The following is an 18,977-nucleotide window of genomic DNA, read 5'->3' as shown; positions in this document are numbered from 1 at the left end:
TTAGAACTGCTTTTGCTGCATCCCATAAGTTTTGGGTCATCATGTTTTCATTGTCATTTGTTTCTAGATATTTTTTTATTTCCTCTTTGATTTCTTCTGTGAGAAATGATGGGTTTTTAATAGATTGTTTTGGGAGAAAGCTGGCTTACTATATGAAGGAAAAAAAATGAAGCTGGATTCTTACACCATTTGCATGGTAGACTCCAGATGGAAGACTGAAATGTGGAAAGCTATAAAGCTAATAGAAGAAAGTATAGAATATCTTTGTGTTTGTGGGAGGGAAAGATTTCTTAAATAAGATCCCAAAATGAAAAACTAAAACCATAAAGCAAAAAAAAAAAATTTTGATAAATACAACTACAGTAAAACTTGTATTTCTGTTCAACAAAGAATACAATAGACACAGTTTGTAGGCCAGTAGAAGATATTTATTTGTAAACTCATGCATATTAACAATTTTTTTAAAAAACAGGAAAACAATTTTTAATAATCAAAAGAGATAAATAGCAATTTACAGAAGCAAAGCCCAAATGGCAAAGCAGAATGTGAAGAGATGCTTAAATTCACTTGGAAAGAGAAAAATGCAAATTAAAAGAAGATACCATATTGCACCCAACTGAATGGCAAAACATAAGAAGGGAGAATAACACCAAATGTTGGCAAGGCTAGTGAGAATAATAGCTTATATAGGCATTCAGCAAAGAAATCTAACAGTATTTAGAAAAAATAGGGATATACATGCCCTCTTATCCCCATATACTGAGGACACTGAGGCTTGCTGTGGTAAAGTGACTGGCCAGCGTATCACAGTTCCCAGATGACAGAGCAAATAATCTATGGTTCTTTGACCCTAGAATTTAGAGACCTCATGAAAGTATTTTTATTTGTTATGAGTTAATTGTATCCCACTACCCCTGCCAGATTCATACGTTGAAGTCCTAATCCCCAATACCTCTGAATGTGACCTTATTTGGAATAAGAGGTAAACTTAATTACCTCTTACTTAAAGAGGTAATTAAGTTTAAATGAGTTCATTAGGGTGGGTTCTAAACCAATGTGACTGGTGTCCTTATAAGAAAAGGAAACTTGGACACCAACAGGCCTGGAGGGAGGCGATGTGAAGATACACAGGGAGGAGATGGCCATCCACAAGCCAAGGAGAGAGGCCCAGAACAGATCCTTCCCTCATGGCTCTCAGAAGGAACCAATCCAGCCAACACCTGGTTCTCGGACTTCTAACCTCCAGAAGTGTGAGACAGCAAACTTCTGTTGTTTAAGCCCCCCAGACTTGGTACTTCGTTATGGCAGTCCTGGCTAACTATTGCAGTGCAGCTGACCCTTGAACAACACAAGTGTGAACTGCGCAGGTCCACTTACGCGTGGATTTTTTTCAATAGTAAATACTGCAGTACTACACTATCCGTGGTTGGAGCTGTGGATGTGGAATCAAGGGTACTGAGGAAATGCAACCATGGATAACTGAGGGCCGACCATAACTTCTACTGGATTTTCCACTGCAGAGAGGGTCAGCACCCCTGACCCCCATGTTGTCAACTGTATCTCTGAAGGAGTGAATGGAATAGCATGAACTTAGTCAGGGAGTCGAACGGGTGACTCAGAGGCCTGCTCTGCCACCACTGGCTGGGGTCTATTCCAGTGTGAGCACTTACAAGCTGCTGGTCTTGGATAGGTTATTAAGCCTTCTTTGCCTCAGTTTCTTCCTCTATAAAATGGGATAAAAATAATAGTTGTCAGTTTGGGCATGTTGAGAATTTATTAAAATAATACATGGAAGCACTAGAATAGTTCTTGGCACATCAAAGAACAGAGCAAGTATTGATTATTATTATTACATAGAACTTTGGCATCAAACTAGACCTGAGTTTGAATCCCTGATCTTCTGTTAACTTAACTAGCTACTATTTAATACTCTTTGTCTTAATATATTATCTATAAAATGAGAATAACAATGACTTTATCACTGCATCATGTCTTTTGTTTACTGAACACATTTTTGTTGCCTGGGTTACTGGCATTGTGCTATGTGCCAAAGATGCAGTGGTGAACAAAATAGACTGTCCTTGAACTTGTGATATTGCCCTTGTCAAGATCATAATGACTTTCACATTGCTGATGCAGTGGTCAGTCCTTCTCAATCTTCTTCACTGGTCCCTACTCTTCTCCCCAATTTCTTAATGTAGGAGTGCCTCAGGGAGCACTTTGTCCCTTTGTCCCCTTCTTCTCTTGTCCTACACTTGTCCCCTCGGGAATTTCCTCCAGTCTAGTGACTGAGACATGGTGCTATGCCCCCAGATGTATATCTCCGGCCCACACATCTCTCCCAAATCCCAGACTCATAGGTCTAACTGCCTATTGACCCCTCACTTCAGTACCTAGCAGACATTGCAAACTCAACATGCTCACAACTTAACTTTTTAACTACCTTCCTTCCCATTCAAGAGGAGATTCCATTGGATCAATTTTAAAAATATATTCAGAATCCAACTACTGGGACTTCCCTGGTGGCACAGTGGTTAAGAATCTTCCCGCCAATGCAGGGGACACGGGTTCGAGCCCTAGTCCGGGAAGATCCCACATGCCGTGGAGCAACTAAGACCATGCACCACAACTACCAAGCCTGCAAGCCACAGCTGCTGAGCCCACATGCCACAACTACTGAAGCCGGCGTGCCTAGAGCCTGTGCTCCTCAACAAGAGTAGCCACCGCAATGAGAAGCCCGCACACCGCCACCAAGAGTAAACCCCGCTCACTGCAATTAGAGAAAGCCCACGCGCAGCAACAAAGACCCAACTCAACTAAAAATAAATAAGTAAATTAATTAATTAATTTTAAAAAAGAAGAACCCAACTACTTACTACTTCCCAGACCCCCACTTGGTCTGGGTCACTGTATTAGCCTGAGCTGCCATAACAAAATACCACGGATTGTGTGGCTTTAACAATAGGAATTTATTTGCTCACAGTCCTGGAGGCTGGAAGTCTGAAATCAGGGTGCCAGCTTGGTTAGGTTCTGGTAAGGGCCCGCTTCCTCACTTGCAGACGGCCATCTTTTCACGGTGTCCTTGCATGGAGGAAAGAATGCTGCTGTTTCTTTCTTTTATGTAAGGATCCCAGTCCTATCACTTCAGGGTTTCACCCTTATGACTTCATTTCACCTTAATCATCTCCTTAAAGGCCTTATCTCCAATACACTCACATGGGGTGTTAAGGCTTCAGTCTATGAATTTTGAAGAGACACAATTTTGTTCCTAGCAGTTACTGCCATCTCTCCCCTGGATTACTATAAAAGCTTTCTAACTGGAATCCCTGTGTTTACACATGCTGCCCTACAGCCTATTCTCAGCACAACATTTGGAGTTATCATTGTAAAATATAACATGGATCTTGCTATTCCTCTGCTCAAAACTCTATAAAGACTCCCACTTTATCAGAGTAAAAGCCAAGATTTTAAGATGGCCCACAAAACTCTACATGGTCCAGCTACCTGACACCCTGGTAACCTCATCTCCTTCCACCCTCCTGCTAGCTGCCTCTTCTCCAGCTACTCTGGCCTCTATGCGCTTCTTCAAAAATACCAGGCAGCCTTCTGCATGAAGCCTGTGCATGTGCTTTCCTCTCCCCCAACACACCCTTCCCTCCGACATCCACATGGCTCATTTCCTCAGCTCCTCCAACTCTTTGCTCAGGGAAATCTATCTTGATCATTCTGTTTAAAATTACACACAACTGCCTCTCTCCCATCCACTTCCAAGCTCCCGTAACTAAGCTCTCCTTTTCCATGTAGCATTTATCATCTTCTAACATAGTATATAACTTACTTGTTTAGTATTTTATTGTCTTTTTTCTGTCTCTTTTCACTAGGTTCCATGAGGGCAGAGATTTTAGTTTGTTTTTGTTTTCGTTTTTTTGTTGTTGTTTTTGTTTTGGGGTTTTTTTGTTTTTTATATCCCAGGGACCTAGAATAGTACCTGGCACATAGCAGTCACTCAATAAATATTTTTTGACAGTAGAATGAATAATTATTGTATTATACTAATTCCTGAACACAAACAGGTTAGGTTCACAGGTCCAACTATGTAAGTCCAGGGTGACTAAGGGCTTTCATTTTGCAGACATAAGATGCATTTACAGCAAAAAGAAAAATGTTTGTTCAAATTTTTAAAACAAGGTATACTTTACCTTCTTGCTGAAACATTCCATTGTGCCCCTATTAAAAAAAGAAGAAGAACATTATCATTTGTGTTGAACATCTGTTGGGATAGATGACACTCCTTGATGATCTCCACGGCACTCTAGGGGTAACCATGGCACACATACTCCCAGCCTCACCTCTCTGATGATTGCCGAGGGTAATGTGACTTTGAACTGTGCATTCATCCAGGAGCTGCAACAGAAGTTTCGTCAGCTGCTCTTGACCTTAACCTCACCTTCTCTTGGATAAAGAGATCCAACAGTAGGCTTCAGACACTAACTCTGACTTTCTATTCACCCACTCAAAATTGTTCCACTTTGTCAGTCACATTTCCTGGATTATCTTCAGTCACTTCAGAGCTAGACTTTTCACAGGTTGCATGGTTCATTCTTTGTCCTTCAGAATCATTCCTACTCTTAAAAATGGATCCCACAAGAACACATATCATGTCATTTTCTCTCCTCTTTCATTTTTGAAAACATATCTTGACTTTTGTTTCCATTACAACCTTTCTCTTACTTGTAAGATGGGACCCATAATGTGAATAAAATATCTCAAAACTATGTAAAAATCCGGCAATACTGCTATAAAACTAAATGGCTACACACAACTAAATTACCTTAACAGACAACTTGTACCTTCCACTGATGGGGGAAGAGTTGGTGTGCTTTTGATCTTAAGCATAATAGTCATAAAAATGTCCATAGATGTTTTGAGGTGGAAAGTTCCCAAGTGAGTTTTGATGCATATTTTATTTTGTTTTCTACATCTTGTGTCTCCAGCACAGGAAGTCTTATTTTCCTTTGTATTCCCAGTACTTCCCACTTTGCCTGCCACATGGTGGGCAATAAATAGCTGTTGAAAGAATGAAGCAAAAAGAAAAGAACAAATGTACAAATTTATACCCTGAAGCCTTCTTTTTCTCTGTGCTCTCTGAAATAACCCCACTGGGAGGCAGCACATGACTTTAATAACAGATTTTTAAAAATAAGAGAGGGTCATGGTTAAATGATCCCATTCAAAATACGGTAGTTCCAGGCATTTCATAGTTACAAATCAAAGAAAGCGGTGATAGTCTGACCTTCTTAAGCTACTAAATGAATGGCTTCAAGGCTAGCTATCTATTCAAACATTATCTCTTACTGCAGCTTAAAACATCTAAGGCATAATGGCAGTGAAAATGTCTGGAAATGAATTCTTAATAATAATTAGATGGTATTATGGCTGGTGAGATTTAATTGACATTATCGTTTCTATCTCCAACCATCATAACAATAAGACATGCCTTGTACTTATTCTGTGTAATTCAAGGAATGGTCAGCATGCAAATTTGTAAGATGTTTTCAGGAAAACTGAATTTCATGAAAAATAAACATATTACAACTCCCTAGCTAATTTTTTTGGTTCTTTTCTGCATAATCATAACACAGGCTGTTGGGTTAGCATGGGACACAATGTAAGAGGGTTACTTTTGTTATTGTGAACCAATTTCATGCAGCTATTTCCACAACCAGGCTAATTTCAAGTCTGTCCTGAGCAATGGTACATGTGATTCCAAGTATTAATGGAAATTTATATTGGTTACAAATTGTTACTCTTCTCTCTAGAATAATATTAGTTCATTTGTTCACTGTTTTCACCAGCAGTTTACACCAGACTTTCAGTTTTCCTGCTTTTACTTTTAATCTACCTTCCTGCCTAAAACTTTACAACTCCTTTGGGCACATTTTGCCAGTTGAAATCCTTTCTTCCATAAATGCCAACAAGCTGTTGAAACACATAGACAGCAAGAACATTTTTCACATTTAAAAAAATCAACTACAGCATTCCATTTGCAGTGAGATCATGTATCTAAGAAGGATTATTATTATAAACTAGGGAAGACCTGGTCATAGGCAACAGAAACTCATCCATGTGTAATGTGAAATATACCCAATAAATTTGTTGTGCTGTGAATACAGCACTGGTAATTAAAATTATAAATTTACTCTCTGAAGCATCTCACATTTTTATCTTTAAAAATTTCAAAGGGCTTGAATAAAGCTGTTTATCAATAGAAAATATGTACACATTTTTCTAAGCCAGTATTCTGAACTGACATTGGTAATTGCAAGCATTTCTAATATTTTATGTCTTCTTTTCGTCTTTTTTCATGCAATATATATTGCATTTTTTTCTGTTCAACTTATTCTCTTTTCTCTCTCCCTTCTTCCGAGGCATCTCATTCTAATATAGGAACTATCAGATATCAGTTTCAAAAAATACCATAAATAGGGTTTTTAAAAAAGTAAAATTTTTCTAAAACTTACATAAAATTATAGTCTTGGTTGATACATGGTCAGATTTCCAATGTACAGAAATCAACAGACTAACCAAATATTTTCCTTCTGCATGATAAGGGAAGCCAGGTTAATATATCTGAAATCTCTGAAATCTCACTCCCCAAAGCCCCATCTCTTCCACAAAATGAACTCCAAGTTTTGTGCTCTATTACTTGCAGCATCCCACTTCCAAACTCTGTATCAGTTAAAATTTGTATCAGTTATATCTAATGCTTCTTATAAAAATCTTTTTATAAAAAATAAAAACAGTGGCTTAAACAAAATAGAAATATATTTTCTCTTACATAAAAGAAGTCTAGAAGGACTAGTCTTCTAGCTTCTGATCTATAATCCATAAGGTCATCTCAAGATCCAAGATAGCTGCTGAGCTCTTGCCATCATATCCACGGTCCAGTCATGAAAAGGCCCCTGCTGGTTGACTTAGTTGGTTGAATTAATTCCCTCAGAATTTTCACCCGTAACTTCCACTTACATCTTATTGGCTAATAAGCCACATGGCCCCAGTAGCACTAAAGAGCCCAAGCATTTGTCTTCAATTTGCAGAGAAATATTCCCACAAATTTCTGGTTCTGCTACCAAGGAAGAAGAGAACAACATTGGAAAGCAAATGACAGTCCCCGCCACAATGGTCATTATAGTTTTCTTTATAATGATGGAATATTGAAAACAACCTAAATGGCCTGTTTAAATAAAATGCAGTATGTTCATAAATTAATATTGATATTTAAAACATGGATGCAGATTACTATTTATTGACATAGTTATCTGCTACATATTTCTGAGTGAAAAAAAAACAGCATCTATAATAGATCCCATATGTAAAATCATGTCTGAAAAGTTTTTTTAATATTAAGAGTGGTTAGATAATCACTGAGGTTAGTAATTTTTTGTGTAACTTTACTTTGTTCTTTATACTTTCCTGTACACTTTGAAATTTTTACAATGAGCATACACTGTTTACAGATTGCTGTAGAAATAGAAAGGCAGTGTACGAAATCACCTTCAGTATTTCAAAAAAAAGTCACTCTAAAAAACTTTCAATTTGTACATCAATCTTTAGCCAGTGGGGTTTTGAAGCTGCCCTTATGACATTCACCAACATCATACTGATAATATAAACTACAAACTACAAACTACAAATACAAAATACAAACTACACTGGATATCATTGTTTTAGTAACATGGCAATACCAAAGCAATAGTATCCAAAGCAAAAAATCATTACTTTCTTTTTTGTGTTAGACTTCTAACTCTGTTAATTTGAGTTTTATACAACCTCTACTTCTCCTTCTATGAGTTTTTAATATGGCATTTAGTAGAAAAGAAATAGTGTTTTATTAACATCTTCTTATGTTTGTGCAAGTAACTTAATTGCAGCAATTAATTATTTCAGGTAGTCATTGCCCCTATTTCCATTCTATCAGATATGATCATATATGAAACTTTGTTACAGAGATAAATAGAGTATTTGACATCTAAGTCTGCCTTTCGTACGTGTATGCAGTTAAGCACTTTGCCAGTTCCCTTTATCGCTGAAATGGGCAGAATAATGCCTCTTTTACTTCCTTAAAGGGGGTATTTTAAAGATAAAATGAGACAATTGATGGAAAATATTTTGCAAAAAAAAAGTAGCGGGCTTCCCTGGTGGCGCAGTGGTTGAGAGTCCGCCTGCCGATGCAGGGAACACGGGTTCGTGCCCCGGTCAGGGAAGATCCCACATGCCACGGAGCGGCTGGGCCCGTGAGCCATGGCCGCTGGGCCTGCGCGTCCGGAGCCTGTGCTCCGCAACGGGAGAGGCCGCGACAGTGAGAGGCCCGCGTACCGCAAAAAAAAAAAAAAGTAGCATATACAATATTGGGGCAGGCTGGCTTATCTTAAAATCAAGGGGCTTATGCAACATTGGTTTTTCTAAGCAGAAGCTACCATCTTTGGCGCTGCTCACAACACCTGCAGCCAACGTGGCTAAACAGGTTGGTTGCTACTTCAAAGGGCAGCAGAAAATTGAGGAAAGCAAGTGTTATAAGAATGGAGACTAACTCACTAATCCAGAAATCCATTGTGGAAAAGCGGCCATAATGTCTTACATCACTTTCTTGGGCTGGGTGGGTGAACCTTAATTTATTGTTTAAATTGTATTAAATGATTTTTAAAATATAATATCCATGACTTTCTTAAAATAGCAATTTGCAGGAAGCTCACTAACTCCCAACAGCTCAGAACTAAGTATGTAAAACTCCTCGCAGAAAGAAAAAAAAGTCCCCAAAGATTAAGAACAAATATCTCATTCTCATTTAATTAAAGCAAAAACTTAGCCTGCTTATAAAAGTAATCACTCTGAAAACACACACACACACACACACACACGCAGACACACACACACACATACTGTTATATCATCTCCTTTGAAATGATATCTGTCTTAACCTCCATTTCACAGGTGGAGAGAACTGGGGTAGAGATCTGAGACTGCCATTAGTGACGGCTGAATTTTCTCTGATTAAGTAGTGCTGGAGGGACTTTAGGGTTTACTCTTCATTTGGGTCTCCTGTTCAGCACCTGGATAAGCTTATATTGCCTTGGTAACCAAGCCAAAACCCTTTCTTAATGTTGAAAAGGGTGATTGATGCTTATTGATTACTATAGTTTGGGTGAATTGCGGTTTCTCTCATCATGTAGATGAGTTTCTCGTTTTTCTTTTTTCTACTAAAGGGATTTTGTGAGGTACATTTAACAGTAAACTCCTTATAATCCCCCATGTATGTAAAGAGCTTGTTGCCCAACATTTTAAGCTTCCTCACATAATCCCCAGTCCCTTTTGTGAGTTCTGTCCACTTTGAGGAGAGACTTTTGCACCTGCAGTAGAGATGCAATTGATAATAGTTTTTGAAACGTGTACAGTTGGCCCTCAGTATCTGCTGAGCATTGGTTCCGGGAGCCCCCCATGGATACCAAAAGCAGTGAATGCTCAAGTCCCTTATATAAAATGGCGCAGTACAGTTGGCCCTCCATATCCATGGGTTCCGCATCCGCGGATTTAACCAACTGAAATACGTGATTAGGTGAATCCCTGGATGCAAAGGGCTGACTGTACATACTCCGTTAGCCCACAGATGGAACAACCCATGAATACTTTCATGATAATCAAATGCCCCAGGCACTGCACTGGGCTTCAACCACTATATTGAGACCTGCTTCAAGTGACTTCTCTACACTGGTAATATTTCCATCTCTAAAATGTTTTAGACTTCAGATGTATTACCAGGATATTTACAGGGGGGACTTGCTTGAAATATTTTTAGAGAAAACATAAAATTTTTGTCACATTTTTGCTAAGAGCAACATGGTGTTTTGCTATTATTGTTATAGTAACTGTTGAAATTTGTTTTCTCCTTGCTTTTAGCTCTCTGAGTACAGTGTCTTATATGGGTGAACCTAGCCAGCGTGAAGATGCCTCTCACCTCGCAGTTCAGATGGAAAACACCTACCAACTGGGTGTGTTATTTTATCACTCCATCCTATTTAAGACTTCTAATTTCATGGGTGATATTTACTTAAAATAATATCTGATAACCTGGCATTATCTTCAATGCTAGCTAGCACAATATAAGGGATCTTAATTCATTGGGTGATTTGGTATTGCTTTAATTTCTTCCTCTGCAAAGTGGGACCAGTATCCATTGCCTACTTTTCTTTATCAGTATTTTCTAAATACCAAGCAAGTCACTGGGCGGCACTGAGGTGTAGTGTGTATTCCTGAATTAAGGAGTTCATTGGGTATTTCCAGGTTATCTTGTGGAGTTTTTTATATCTACTTGAGTTAAATGAAAGAGATATGCATTATCGTTTTATCAGACAAAACCAACCAAGGTTGCTGATGGGTGGAGAAAAAAAGCCTTAAGGCAAAGGCAAATGATTCCTTGTCCCCAGTTGACAGAGATGTTTATCTTTTCCCGCAGAGCTTTTAGGTCTTTGAAAGCAAAAATCTTTGCACCTGCCCCTATACTCCAGGTGGAGTCCACAGTGACTATCATTCTCCATTCACATTTCTTCATAGAACTACTTGCTTTCTCTAAATGCATACCTTCTCACTATTATCTGGATCCATATATAATTACTGCTGTATAGAAATTCCGCAGAGACTTACCAGTGACCAAAGGAAGACTCCATGGGCCAGAGTGGTTTCATCTGTGGTCAGTTAACCTCACGAAAATTATAGACCATCAGCACAACCCATTAGGCCTTCTAGCCGGTTTTCTACAGTAATCCCCAAGACGACATGGATTATAAGGCTCCATGATTAGTCTGTCTACTGGTATTTTCACAGTGCCTATGGTAGACAGCTAATATTCCTGCCAACCAAGATACATTTATACTCCTTCTGGTAGCCTTACCCAGTTTCCTTTGGGGGAACCCGACCCCTGCCATCATTATCACTTTTGGTCCATAGCATCCTGCTGAAGCTGACACTGGCTTCAGAGACGTAACGGTGACTGATTTGGGGATTTGGTCAAGGCCACCAAAGCCTTTGAGGTTCAATTCAGAAAACGTTGTTTGGGCTGTTGAAGAAGCAGTTCATATCCTGAAACTTGAAAGAATAAGGGCTTATGGCAGCTTTGGCCATCTTGCCATCACATGAAGCCCGAGACCAAGTCCTACATCCAGCTGTGTACTCTTAGACTTTTCAGTTAGGCAAACTAAGTTTGAGTCAGGTCTTCCTGTAACTAAAAGAGCTTTGCCATTCGGTGCCTATGACTCTGGGCTATGCATGCTGGAAGGCTTTGAATCTGATTTTCACAAGATAAAGCATTTGAAATATGAAGCCCTGTGTTTCTTCTTCAAAAGGATCTATTTTCATAACATTTCTCCAAATAAACTAGATTGTCTAATCAGTTTTAGAAGTACTGAGTGTTGAAGCAAGTTTGAAAAGTAATTTTAGAAATAGCTTAGTATAAAGTATTTTCCATATTTTCTTTCGAAAAGTCATGTGAATTATTCTTTTGTGATTAAAGTCTTTTATACATGATAATCCATTTTTTAAGCATTTAACTAGCTATTTTGTTAATAATCAAAAATGTATTTCCACTTCCACTTGTTTCTGGGTTTATTTTGCATCTGAAAGAAGATAGTCTGTGGGCCTTTGGCAAAGATTTTCTCCTATCTATACAATGAATACTGACCAGAAGAGTGAGGGAAAAAATCAATCACCAGTATCACTGTGTTTACTTTTTCACATGCATCATGTAAACACATCTTAAATGTTTAGCATGTTTGTCCTCCCTTTATCTAAGTAATTACAGCCACCAAGAATGAGATGAATCATAATTTTTAAAAAGGGCCATGGCCGCTGAGCCTGCGCGTCCGGAGCCTGTGCTCCGCAACGGGAGAGGCCACAGCAGTGAGAGGCCCGCGTACCGCAAAAAAAAAAAAAAAAAAAAAGGGGGGAATGGAAGAATGAAAAATATATTTCTTATAATAAAAGCTACTTACCTCTTCCCATTAATTACTGAAACATGAGTACAGAAGAAAATACGGGCTGTAGGGTCCAATGTATATGAATCTGAATACTCATTTTGCCTATTCCTAAATAAATGATGTTTGAGCAAGGGATTCAGCATCCTTGAATCTCAGTTTCTTCATCTGCAAGTAGGGATAATAGTCCACACATCGTAGGGATACTGTGAGAATTAACTGAACTACTGTATTTAAATTGCTTCCCCCTTCAGTATGTTATTGCTTCTCAAACTGACTGACTCTAGGTCTTCACCTTAGATCACTAAGAAGAAAAGCCTTCTCTGACATCCAACATAATTTCCTATTAAGTATGGAATGAGTTCTCCACAGGACTTTTTCTGAAGCAATGACTATAGAGGTACCTGATTTTTTTAAAACGCTGTGAGCACCACGTCACACAAGGGCTATAGGGGGACATCTTTGCCGCCACATCGGGACAGTCCACCTGAAGCCAATTATTGAAAAATAGAATCTAAAGACAGAGAGAGAGACATCGTTTGAACTCAGCTCCCGTGAGATGAGCAGGCCCTGTCACCAGATGCTTTGTTGGACAGAGTCTGCCAGTCCCTCAGCGCTGACTTTGCTCCACCCTACAGGGTCCTTCCCGCCTGTGGAGGCCTCACTACATCCCTCCTTACAATCTCTTTGCTCAGAATAAGGTAGCAACAATAACAGCTACAACACTCTTAATAACAAAGCTCTAATGAGTGGCTCTTTTGTGTGGCAGGCACTGTTCTGAGCATTTTAAATACTTCGTCTCATTTAATCCCCACAAAAAACAATATGTGATCATTCTTATCACTCTCCCTATTTGGGAAGCTAAGACACAGATATATTAAATAACCAAATTTTTATCTATTCTCTCTTAAATCTATTTTTATGGACAAGTTTCTCTTTCTTTTTGTTTTTCCATCCTGATACTTCTTCAGAACTTTGCTTTTTGATTTCTAAAAGCATTTTTTCCTCCTAAAGAAAAAAATTTGCTCTTAAAAAGAAAAGAAATGAAAAAAAGCTTAGGCATTCACATTAGTTGATTCTGCAAGCTTCAGGAGCTTGTTTTGGAAGTCAAATGCTGAATATTGACCCTCTCTCTTTGCCTCTCAGCATCCCAGCCTGAGTAAGGCAATAGATAATTCTGGCCGTATAGGGCCAAGGTCACAAAGAAGTGAGAAAAGAAAAGTTTACTACTATATTTAAAATTCTTTTCAGAATAGAATCTTGTTAATGAGATTAAAAAGACAAACCTGAGCAAAGTGCAGAAAGGGCATTGGTGCAGCTGGACAGTGTGAGCTGCTAGAAACTGGGACTCAGGTGCCCCCAGCATTCCATCTTTGCAGCCCTAAACTGTGTGAGGCTCCCTCTCTCACCGTGGCCTGGCTGCCTTCCCACGATGAGAAACAGCCTCCAGCAGTTCCTGAGAGTCACATGTCATAACTTTTAACACCGAAAAGAGACTTTTTTTTTTTTCCTAGCTCCAATTTAAAATAAAAATTCCAAGAAAGGACTCTAATTGGCCTGGCTTGGGGCAAGTCCATCAAGGGCCAATCAACCATGATCTGGACTTGGGCTCAAAGAAAATGATGGTAGAGCCTAAAGAACCACATGGTTAGAGTGGAAAGAGGACCAGTTCCTTCCATTTGGGAGATGCTGTTCCCAAATCACATGGAGGAGTACTAGGCGTAGGCGGGCAAATATATGCACTAAAGGAATTTACTATTTTCTGAAGGGAACAATGCATACGATCGCTATAATACATGGCTGAATTAAGTTCCATGTGAATGATACAGGTCAAGTTAAGGTAAATGCCATATGAGTGCTTGGTAGGAGGGAGTGAAAAAGAGAGGTACCAATCTAAAGGACATAGTCTATTTAATTTAGTCCAAGCTGGTAGTATCATTTTATAATTTCTTAAGTAGGAAGGGAGAAACCACTCTCAAATTTAGCCTCATTTCACTAGTGTATGCAAGTGGAAATCTTCTAAAACATCCACAGGATGGTGACACAGTAGGTGTCTGGGAGCTTGCCCACTGGGGCTGGTGCCCTATCTCTGACCCCATGAAGCAAGAGCAACCAGGACCAACCCTTCATAGGTTTATAACTGCTTGTCGTTCTCCTGTAGAACAGAGATTCCTGCTGACTAAATACTGGGGTTAATTTTCATACTCGTATCAGATGTTTCTGTTTTACTTATCCACATTCATTCCCCAGGCTGATTTAAATTTAATTGAACAATTCATATATAATCATCAAAATAAAAATACTATTAATTGAGCCCCAGGAAGCTCACCTAACTCAACTCCAGGCACGGGCTGTCACCTTCTGGTTAAGTTCAGCCATCGGGAAACTTCAGCAGGAAGAGAGGAGTGTGAACCCTTGCCTTTGGGCTCATCTTGGGCTGTTTGCATCTATCAACAGAAGGACATAAGCTACTCTTAAGGGAGCCCTCTCCACATGGCTCTTCTGGGATCTAGTTCCCTTCTCAGACCCCTCAAGCCTGGGGTTGGGATGGGGGTAACACTCTCACTTTTGCTGGCCGAGGGGGATTGCACTTTCCTTCATGATTTCCTTCATCCTGCTCAGACCTTCCTAAGAAGTCTCTTTATTAAATCCTCCTGGAATGTCCTAACTTTAATGTGCCATATGTTTCCTTAGACCCTGACTGATACAGTCATTAAAAATAAACACTTAAAAGATACTGATGACTATTAAAAATAGAATTGGATATAATTCTTCATCCATGTCAACTCAGCAAATAATGGTCGAGCTTCTGTACACCAGGCTCTGGGCACATGAACATGTTGTGCAATGACAGAGAGATGATGAGGTTAATATTCCTGGGAGGTACAAGTAAGATTCCTGGGGTGCAGGATAAGATCCAGCTGAAGCTTTGCTCTGAAAGTGGATTAAATGTGGTTAAGAATTTAAGCTCTCGAGTCAGATAGACCAGAGTGTACATCCCAGCCCTGCCACTGTGTGATTCTAGGCAAGTTACTCAATATATTTAAACCTCTGTTTTCCCATCTGTGAAATGGGGATAACAGTAAGATTCACCCCAGAGATTTATTGGAAGATTATACATGTAAAGTAATGAATATAAAATACTTAACACGGTGGCCGACATGTAGAAAATGCTCAATAAAAGTAGCTGTTATCTGTACAATGGTTATTATCGATAAAGTGTTTAATTCTATTTAAATTCAGAAATCATACCTTAAACATTTCTTATGACTTTAGCATTGTATTAGACTCTGAGGAGAACAAAATCTGATCTAGCTTACCAGTTCAAGGGAGAAAGGCAAATATGCCTTAACCATTATCAGCTGGATTAGGAGCCACGATAGCAGTGGAGACCCAGTGCACTGGGAGTACAGAGAAGAAAGGGATGATTTGTACCTGAGGAGAGGAGGAAGGCTACCTGGAGAAGCAGACATTTGAGCTGGCCTTGAAACATGTGTGGGTATTTCTCAGATGAACAGGATGGGGAAAGGAAGAGCAAATGTACACAAGCATTCTTGAAAGGACAGATGAAGTCCACGAGGCTGGAACAGCGCTCATGTGGAGAGCTGTGGTGGTCGGAGAAGAGGCTGTAGGCTGAACCCTAGACTTTGCTGAGGGAAACACCGTGGTAAGATCTGGGCGTTACAACTCCAGCTGCAGTTTCATAGAGATTGGAGATGGGAGATGTAAGAGCTGGGGGCCAGTTAGAAAGATGCTGAGACACTGAAATAAGTCATCAGTAGGAGGAACTGGTAAGGAGGATACTTTCAATGTCAGACCTCAGTGGTACTGAACACACTCTTGAGGTATCTGGTAAATGGATGAGTCCACAAACCTCTCCTCCTCGGCCAGAGAATGTGACTGGAAACCTAATTGGGATCACTTTTTTCCTTCAGTAGGGGCCATCCAAAAGATTAAATGTCTCCATGTTTCAATACTCTTTCGATAAAGCTATGGGGTGGGTGGATGTGATTTGAAATTACTTCTTTGAAAGAAATTCCATCTGTTTTCAGGTCCTACCAAACATTTTCCAGTTGTCATTGTCAATCATATTCTGAAAGATGTGTTAACTAACTACCTACAAGAAGAAAAATATGAACCAGAGCTCTGTAGACAGATGACTAAAACGATTTCTGAGGTATGCCTGTGATTTTCCAAAGTGTTAACTATGATGGGAATATTTGTTGAAAGCACAACCCCCTACTTTTTGATGAAGGCAATTAATTTACAGTAGCAGTAAAACTGCTTATTTTTATTTTTAAAATATATTTATTAGGTCATAGTCTATGTGTGTCTGGGTAAAAAGCCTTTGTCTCATACAATTATTATGTGCATCACTTGCATGTATTCTGTTTAAGAAATGTATAAAACTGCCCCATTTATTTAAAATTTTTTATTGTAAAAAATACATTTTAATAATCATTTTGTCTTCCCCAAGGCACCTTCTTTGTATGCCATCAAATGCAAACATTGTGGCCTTTAAATACCTTTCTATTTTTATCAAGTAAAATGCTGGCACTCCATCAGGTTTTCTCTACTTTCTTTTTTATTACAAACTCTCTAATAAGCATTCACGATTAGTCATATTACAGGAGACTCCAGCTGTATGGTCCCTTAATTAGACATGAACAAGAGGGTATAACTCAAATGCCAACATTCTTTGAAGGGAAGCCATCTCAACATAGATTTTCAAAGAATGTAATAAATCCATTGAACTCTATTCTCTGGATTATCATTTTTCCATGTGCCTTAGAAAATGTAGATTTCTTGCTGGGGCTATCATTTTGTCCCTAAATGTCCTGTCTTGTGAGGACAGTGCTTAAAGGAAATTATAGCTACCATTCTACAACAATTACTGAAAGGATCCAAAATGTGTCATGCTGTTTTCTTCAATTAAATCCACTATATTTATGAGGAAAATTAAGACTCTTACATTTCAATGTGACTAAGTGAGGACTTTTATTTTGCTTTTAATTTCTAGGTTATTAAAGCCCAGGTCAAGGACTTGATGATTCCACGATATAAGCTAATTGTGATGGTTCACATTGGACAACTGACTGGCCAGAGCATACTGATTGGAAGCAGATGCCTCTGGGATCCTAAAAATGATACTTTTGCATCTTACATTTTCAGAAATTCTTCTCTCTTTGCTCTTGCAAATGTCTATGCAGTTTACTTTGAGTGACTGAAAACAAGAAATCTAGTTCGTACTTTTTAAATCAAGAAATAGACTGTATCTTTGTACACAAGTTTCACTGCCCAGAGGTTTGAGAAAGACACAACACTTATATTTCAAACAATTAGAAGTTTGGGGACTTCTTCATACTCTTGTAAGTATGAAAGAGTATACTTACTCTTTGGGGAAGAGAAGGTGGCACAAGAAAGAATCTTGTTTACCCAAAGAAGGAACTAAGTCTTGGTTCTGCTGGATTGTTTTTTCATAGACATAGATTCTTATTAAATATTGCCTTGGGTACTAATTATTTTAATTACACTTTAATTAGAGAGTTAGAATTCCCTGCATTTTTTTTAATGAAGAGAAGTCTTAAAAAATATGGCTATATACCCTGACCAATAAATGACGGTAGCATATTCAATGTGGTATACAAAAATGATCAATGGTACTCTGTCTCAGTGCTGTGTATAAAAGAATACTGATTTTCATTTTGTATTTAATAAGTTAAGCAGCATTCATTAACTGCAATTATTGTTATATGTACCCGACAGTTGAAACTGCTAATGTAGAATTAATGATTTCATAACAATTATCGTAGTCCCACAGGACGGCTAGCTAAATCTAGAAGCTCTTGTGGGTTGCCGGCACTTTACAAAATTGTGGGAGAACCAAATATTAGCTCTTCAATAATGGAAACAACAAAATGAACAAAGACTTTTTAGGGCACTGAAGTAGAGGTTGTGATATTAAATATACATGATGCTTAATAGTAAGTGTATCTGTAACATAAAATCGTGTATTGGAAAGAGACACTGCTTTTAAATATACACTGCCTGATACACCTTTCAATAGGTTTCCTAGGCTAACAGACTTTTACACAAAATATATAGCTGGAAGCTTAACAGATAAAACGTGTATTTACTATTTTGTTCCTATGAATTTAATACTAAAGTGACCCAGTGTGGTTTTGAATGGATGGCACTAAAAGTTACAGGGCTGCAATAGCTTATTATTCTGTGGGTTAATGTAGCTTATAACATGGATCATTTATTTTTATGGAGCTTTCAGCCCTTTGTGTGCATGTAAAATGGTGCTGTAACATTGTTCTTGGATGGTAAGTGGTCTGGCTAGAGGACATTTGTTAAAGGTCAAAGATGAAGTGTACACATATGGAGAAAATTAGCAACTCTATAGTCCTAAGGAAAATATGATACGTAATTCATATCAAAACGAATTTAACAAATGGGAAAATAGTCAGTGCTTTATAATCATGTACTGATGTCTTATTTTTCCCTCAAGATGACGTGTATTTTTTTTAACCTCTTTATTGGAGTATAATTGCATTACAATGGTGTTAGTTTCTGCTTTATAACAAAGTGAATCAGTTATACATACACACATGTTCCCATATCTCTTCCCTCTTGCGTCTCCCTCCCTCCCACCGTCCCTATCCCACCCCTCTAGGTGGTCACAAAGCACCGAGCTGATCTCCCTGGGCTATGCGGCTGCTTCCCACTAGCTATCTATTCTACGTTTGGTAGTGTATATATGTCCATGCCACTCTCTCACTTTGTCACAGCCTACGCTTCCCCTCCCCACATCCTCAAGACCATTCTCTAGTAGATCTGTGTCTCCATTCCTGCCTTACCCCTAGGTTCTTCATGACCTTTTTTTTTTTCTTAGATTCCATATATATATGTTAGCATACGGTATTTGTTTTTCTCTTTTTGACTTACTTC

General features: G+C 38.7%; 1 protein-coding gene across 1 annotated transcript in view; it reads left to right on the top strand.

The window, feature by feature from the left end:
• Positions 1–17,247, top strand: part of DYNLT5 (dynein light chain Tctex-type family member 5) — a 29,384-nt gene extending 12,137 nt beyond the window's left edge. The window contains exons 3-5 of the mRNA XM_007117473.1: positions 9,955–10,046; positions 16,076–16,200; positions 17,044–17,247. Coding sequence (XP_007117535.1) covers positions 9,955–10,046; positions 16,076–16,200; positions 17,044–17,247 — 421 coding nt within the window. The remainder of the gene's footprint in view (positions 1–9,954; positions 10,047–16,075; positions 16,201–17,043) is intronic.
• Positions 17,248–18,977: the final 1,730 nt, after the last annotated feature.

This window comes from Physeter macrocephalus, chromosome 4, assembly GCF_002837175.3.
Source record: "Physeter macrocephalus isolate SW-GA chromosome 4, ASM283717v5, whole genome shotgun sequence".
NCBI classification, from domain to species: Eukaryota; Metazoa; Chordata; class Mammalia; order Artiodactyla; family Physeteridae; genus Physeter; species Physeter macrocephalus.
The sequence above is the reverse complement of the archived record's forward strand: the minus strand, read 5'-3'. Positions and strand labels throughout refer to the sequence as shown.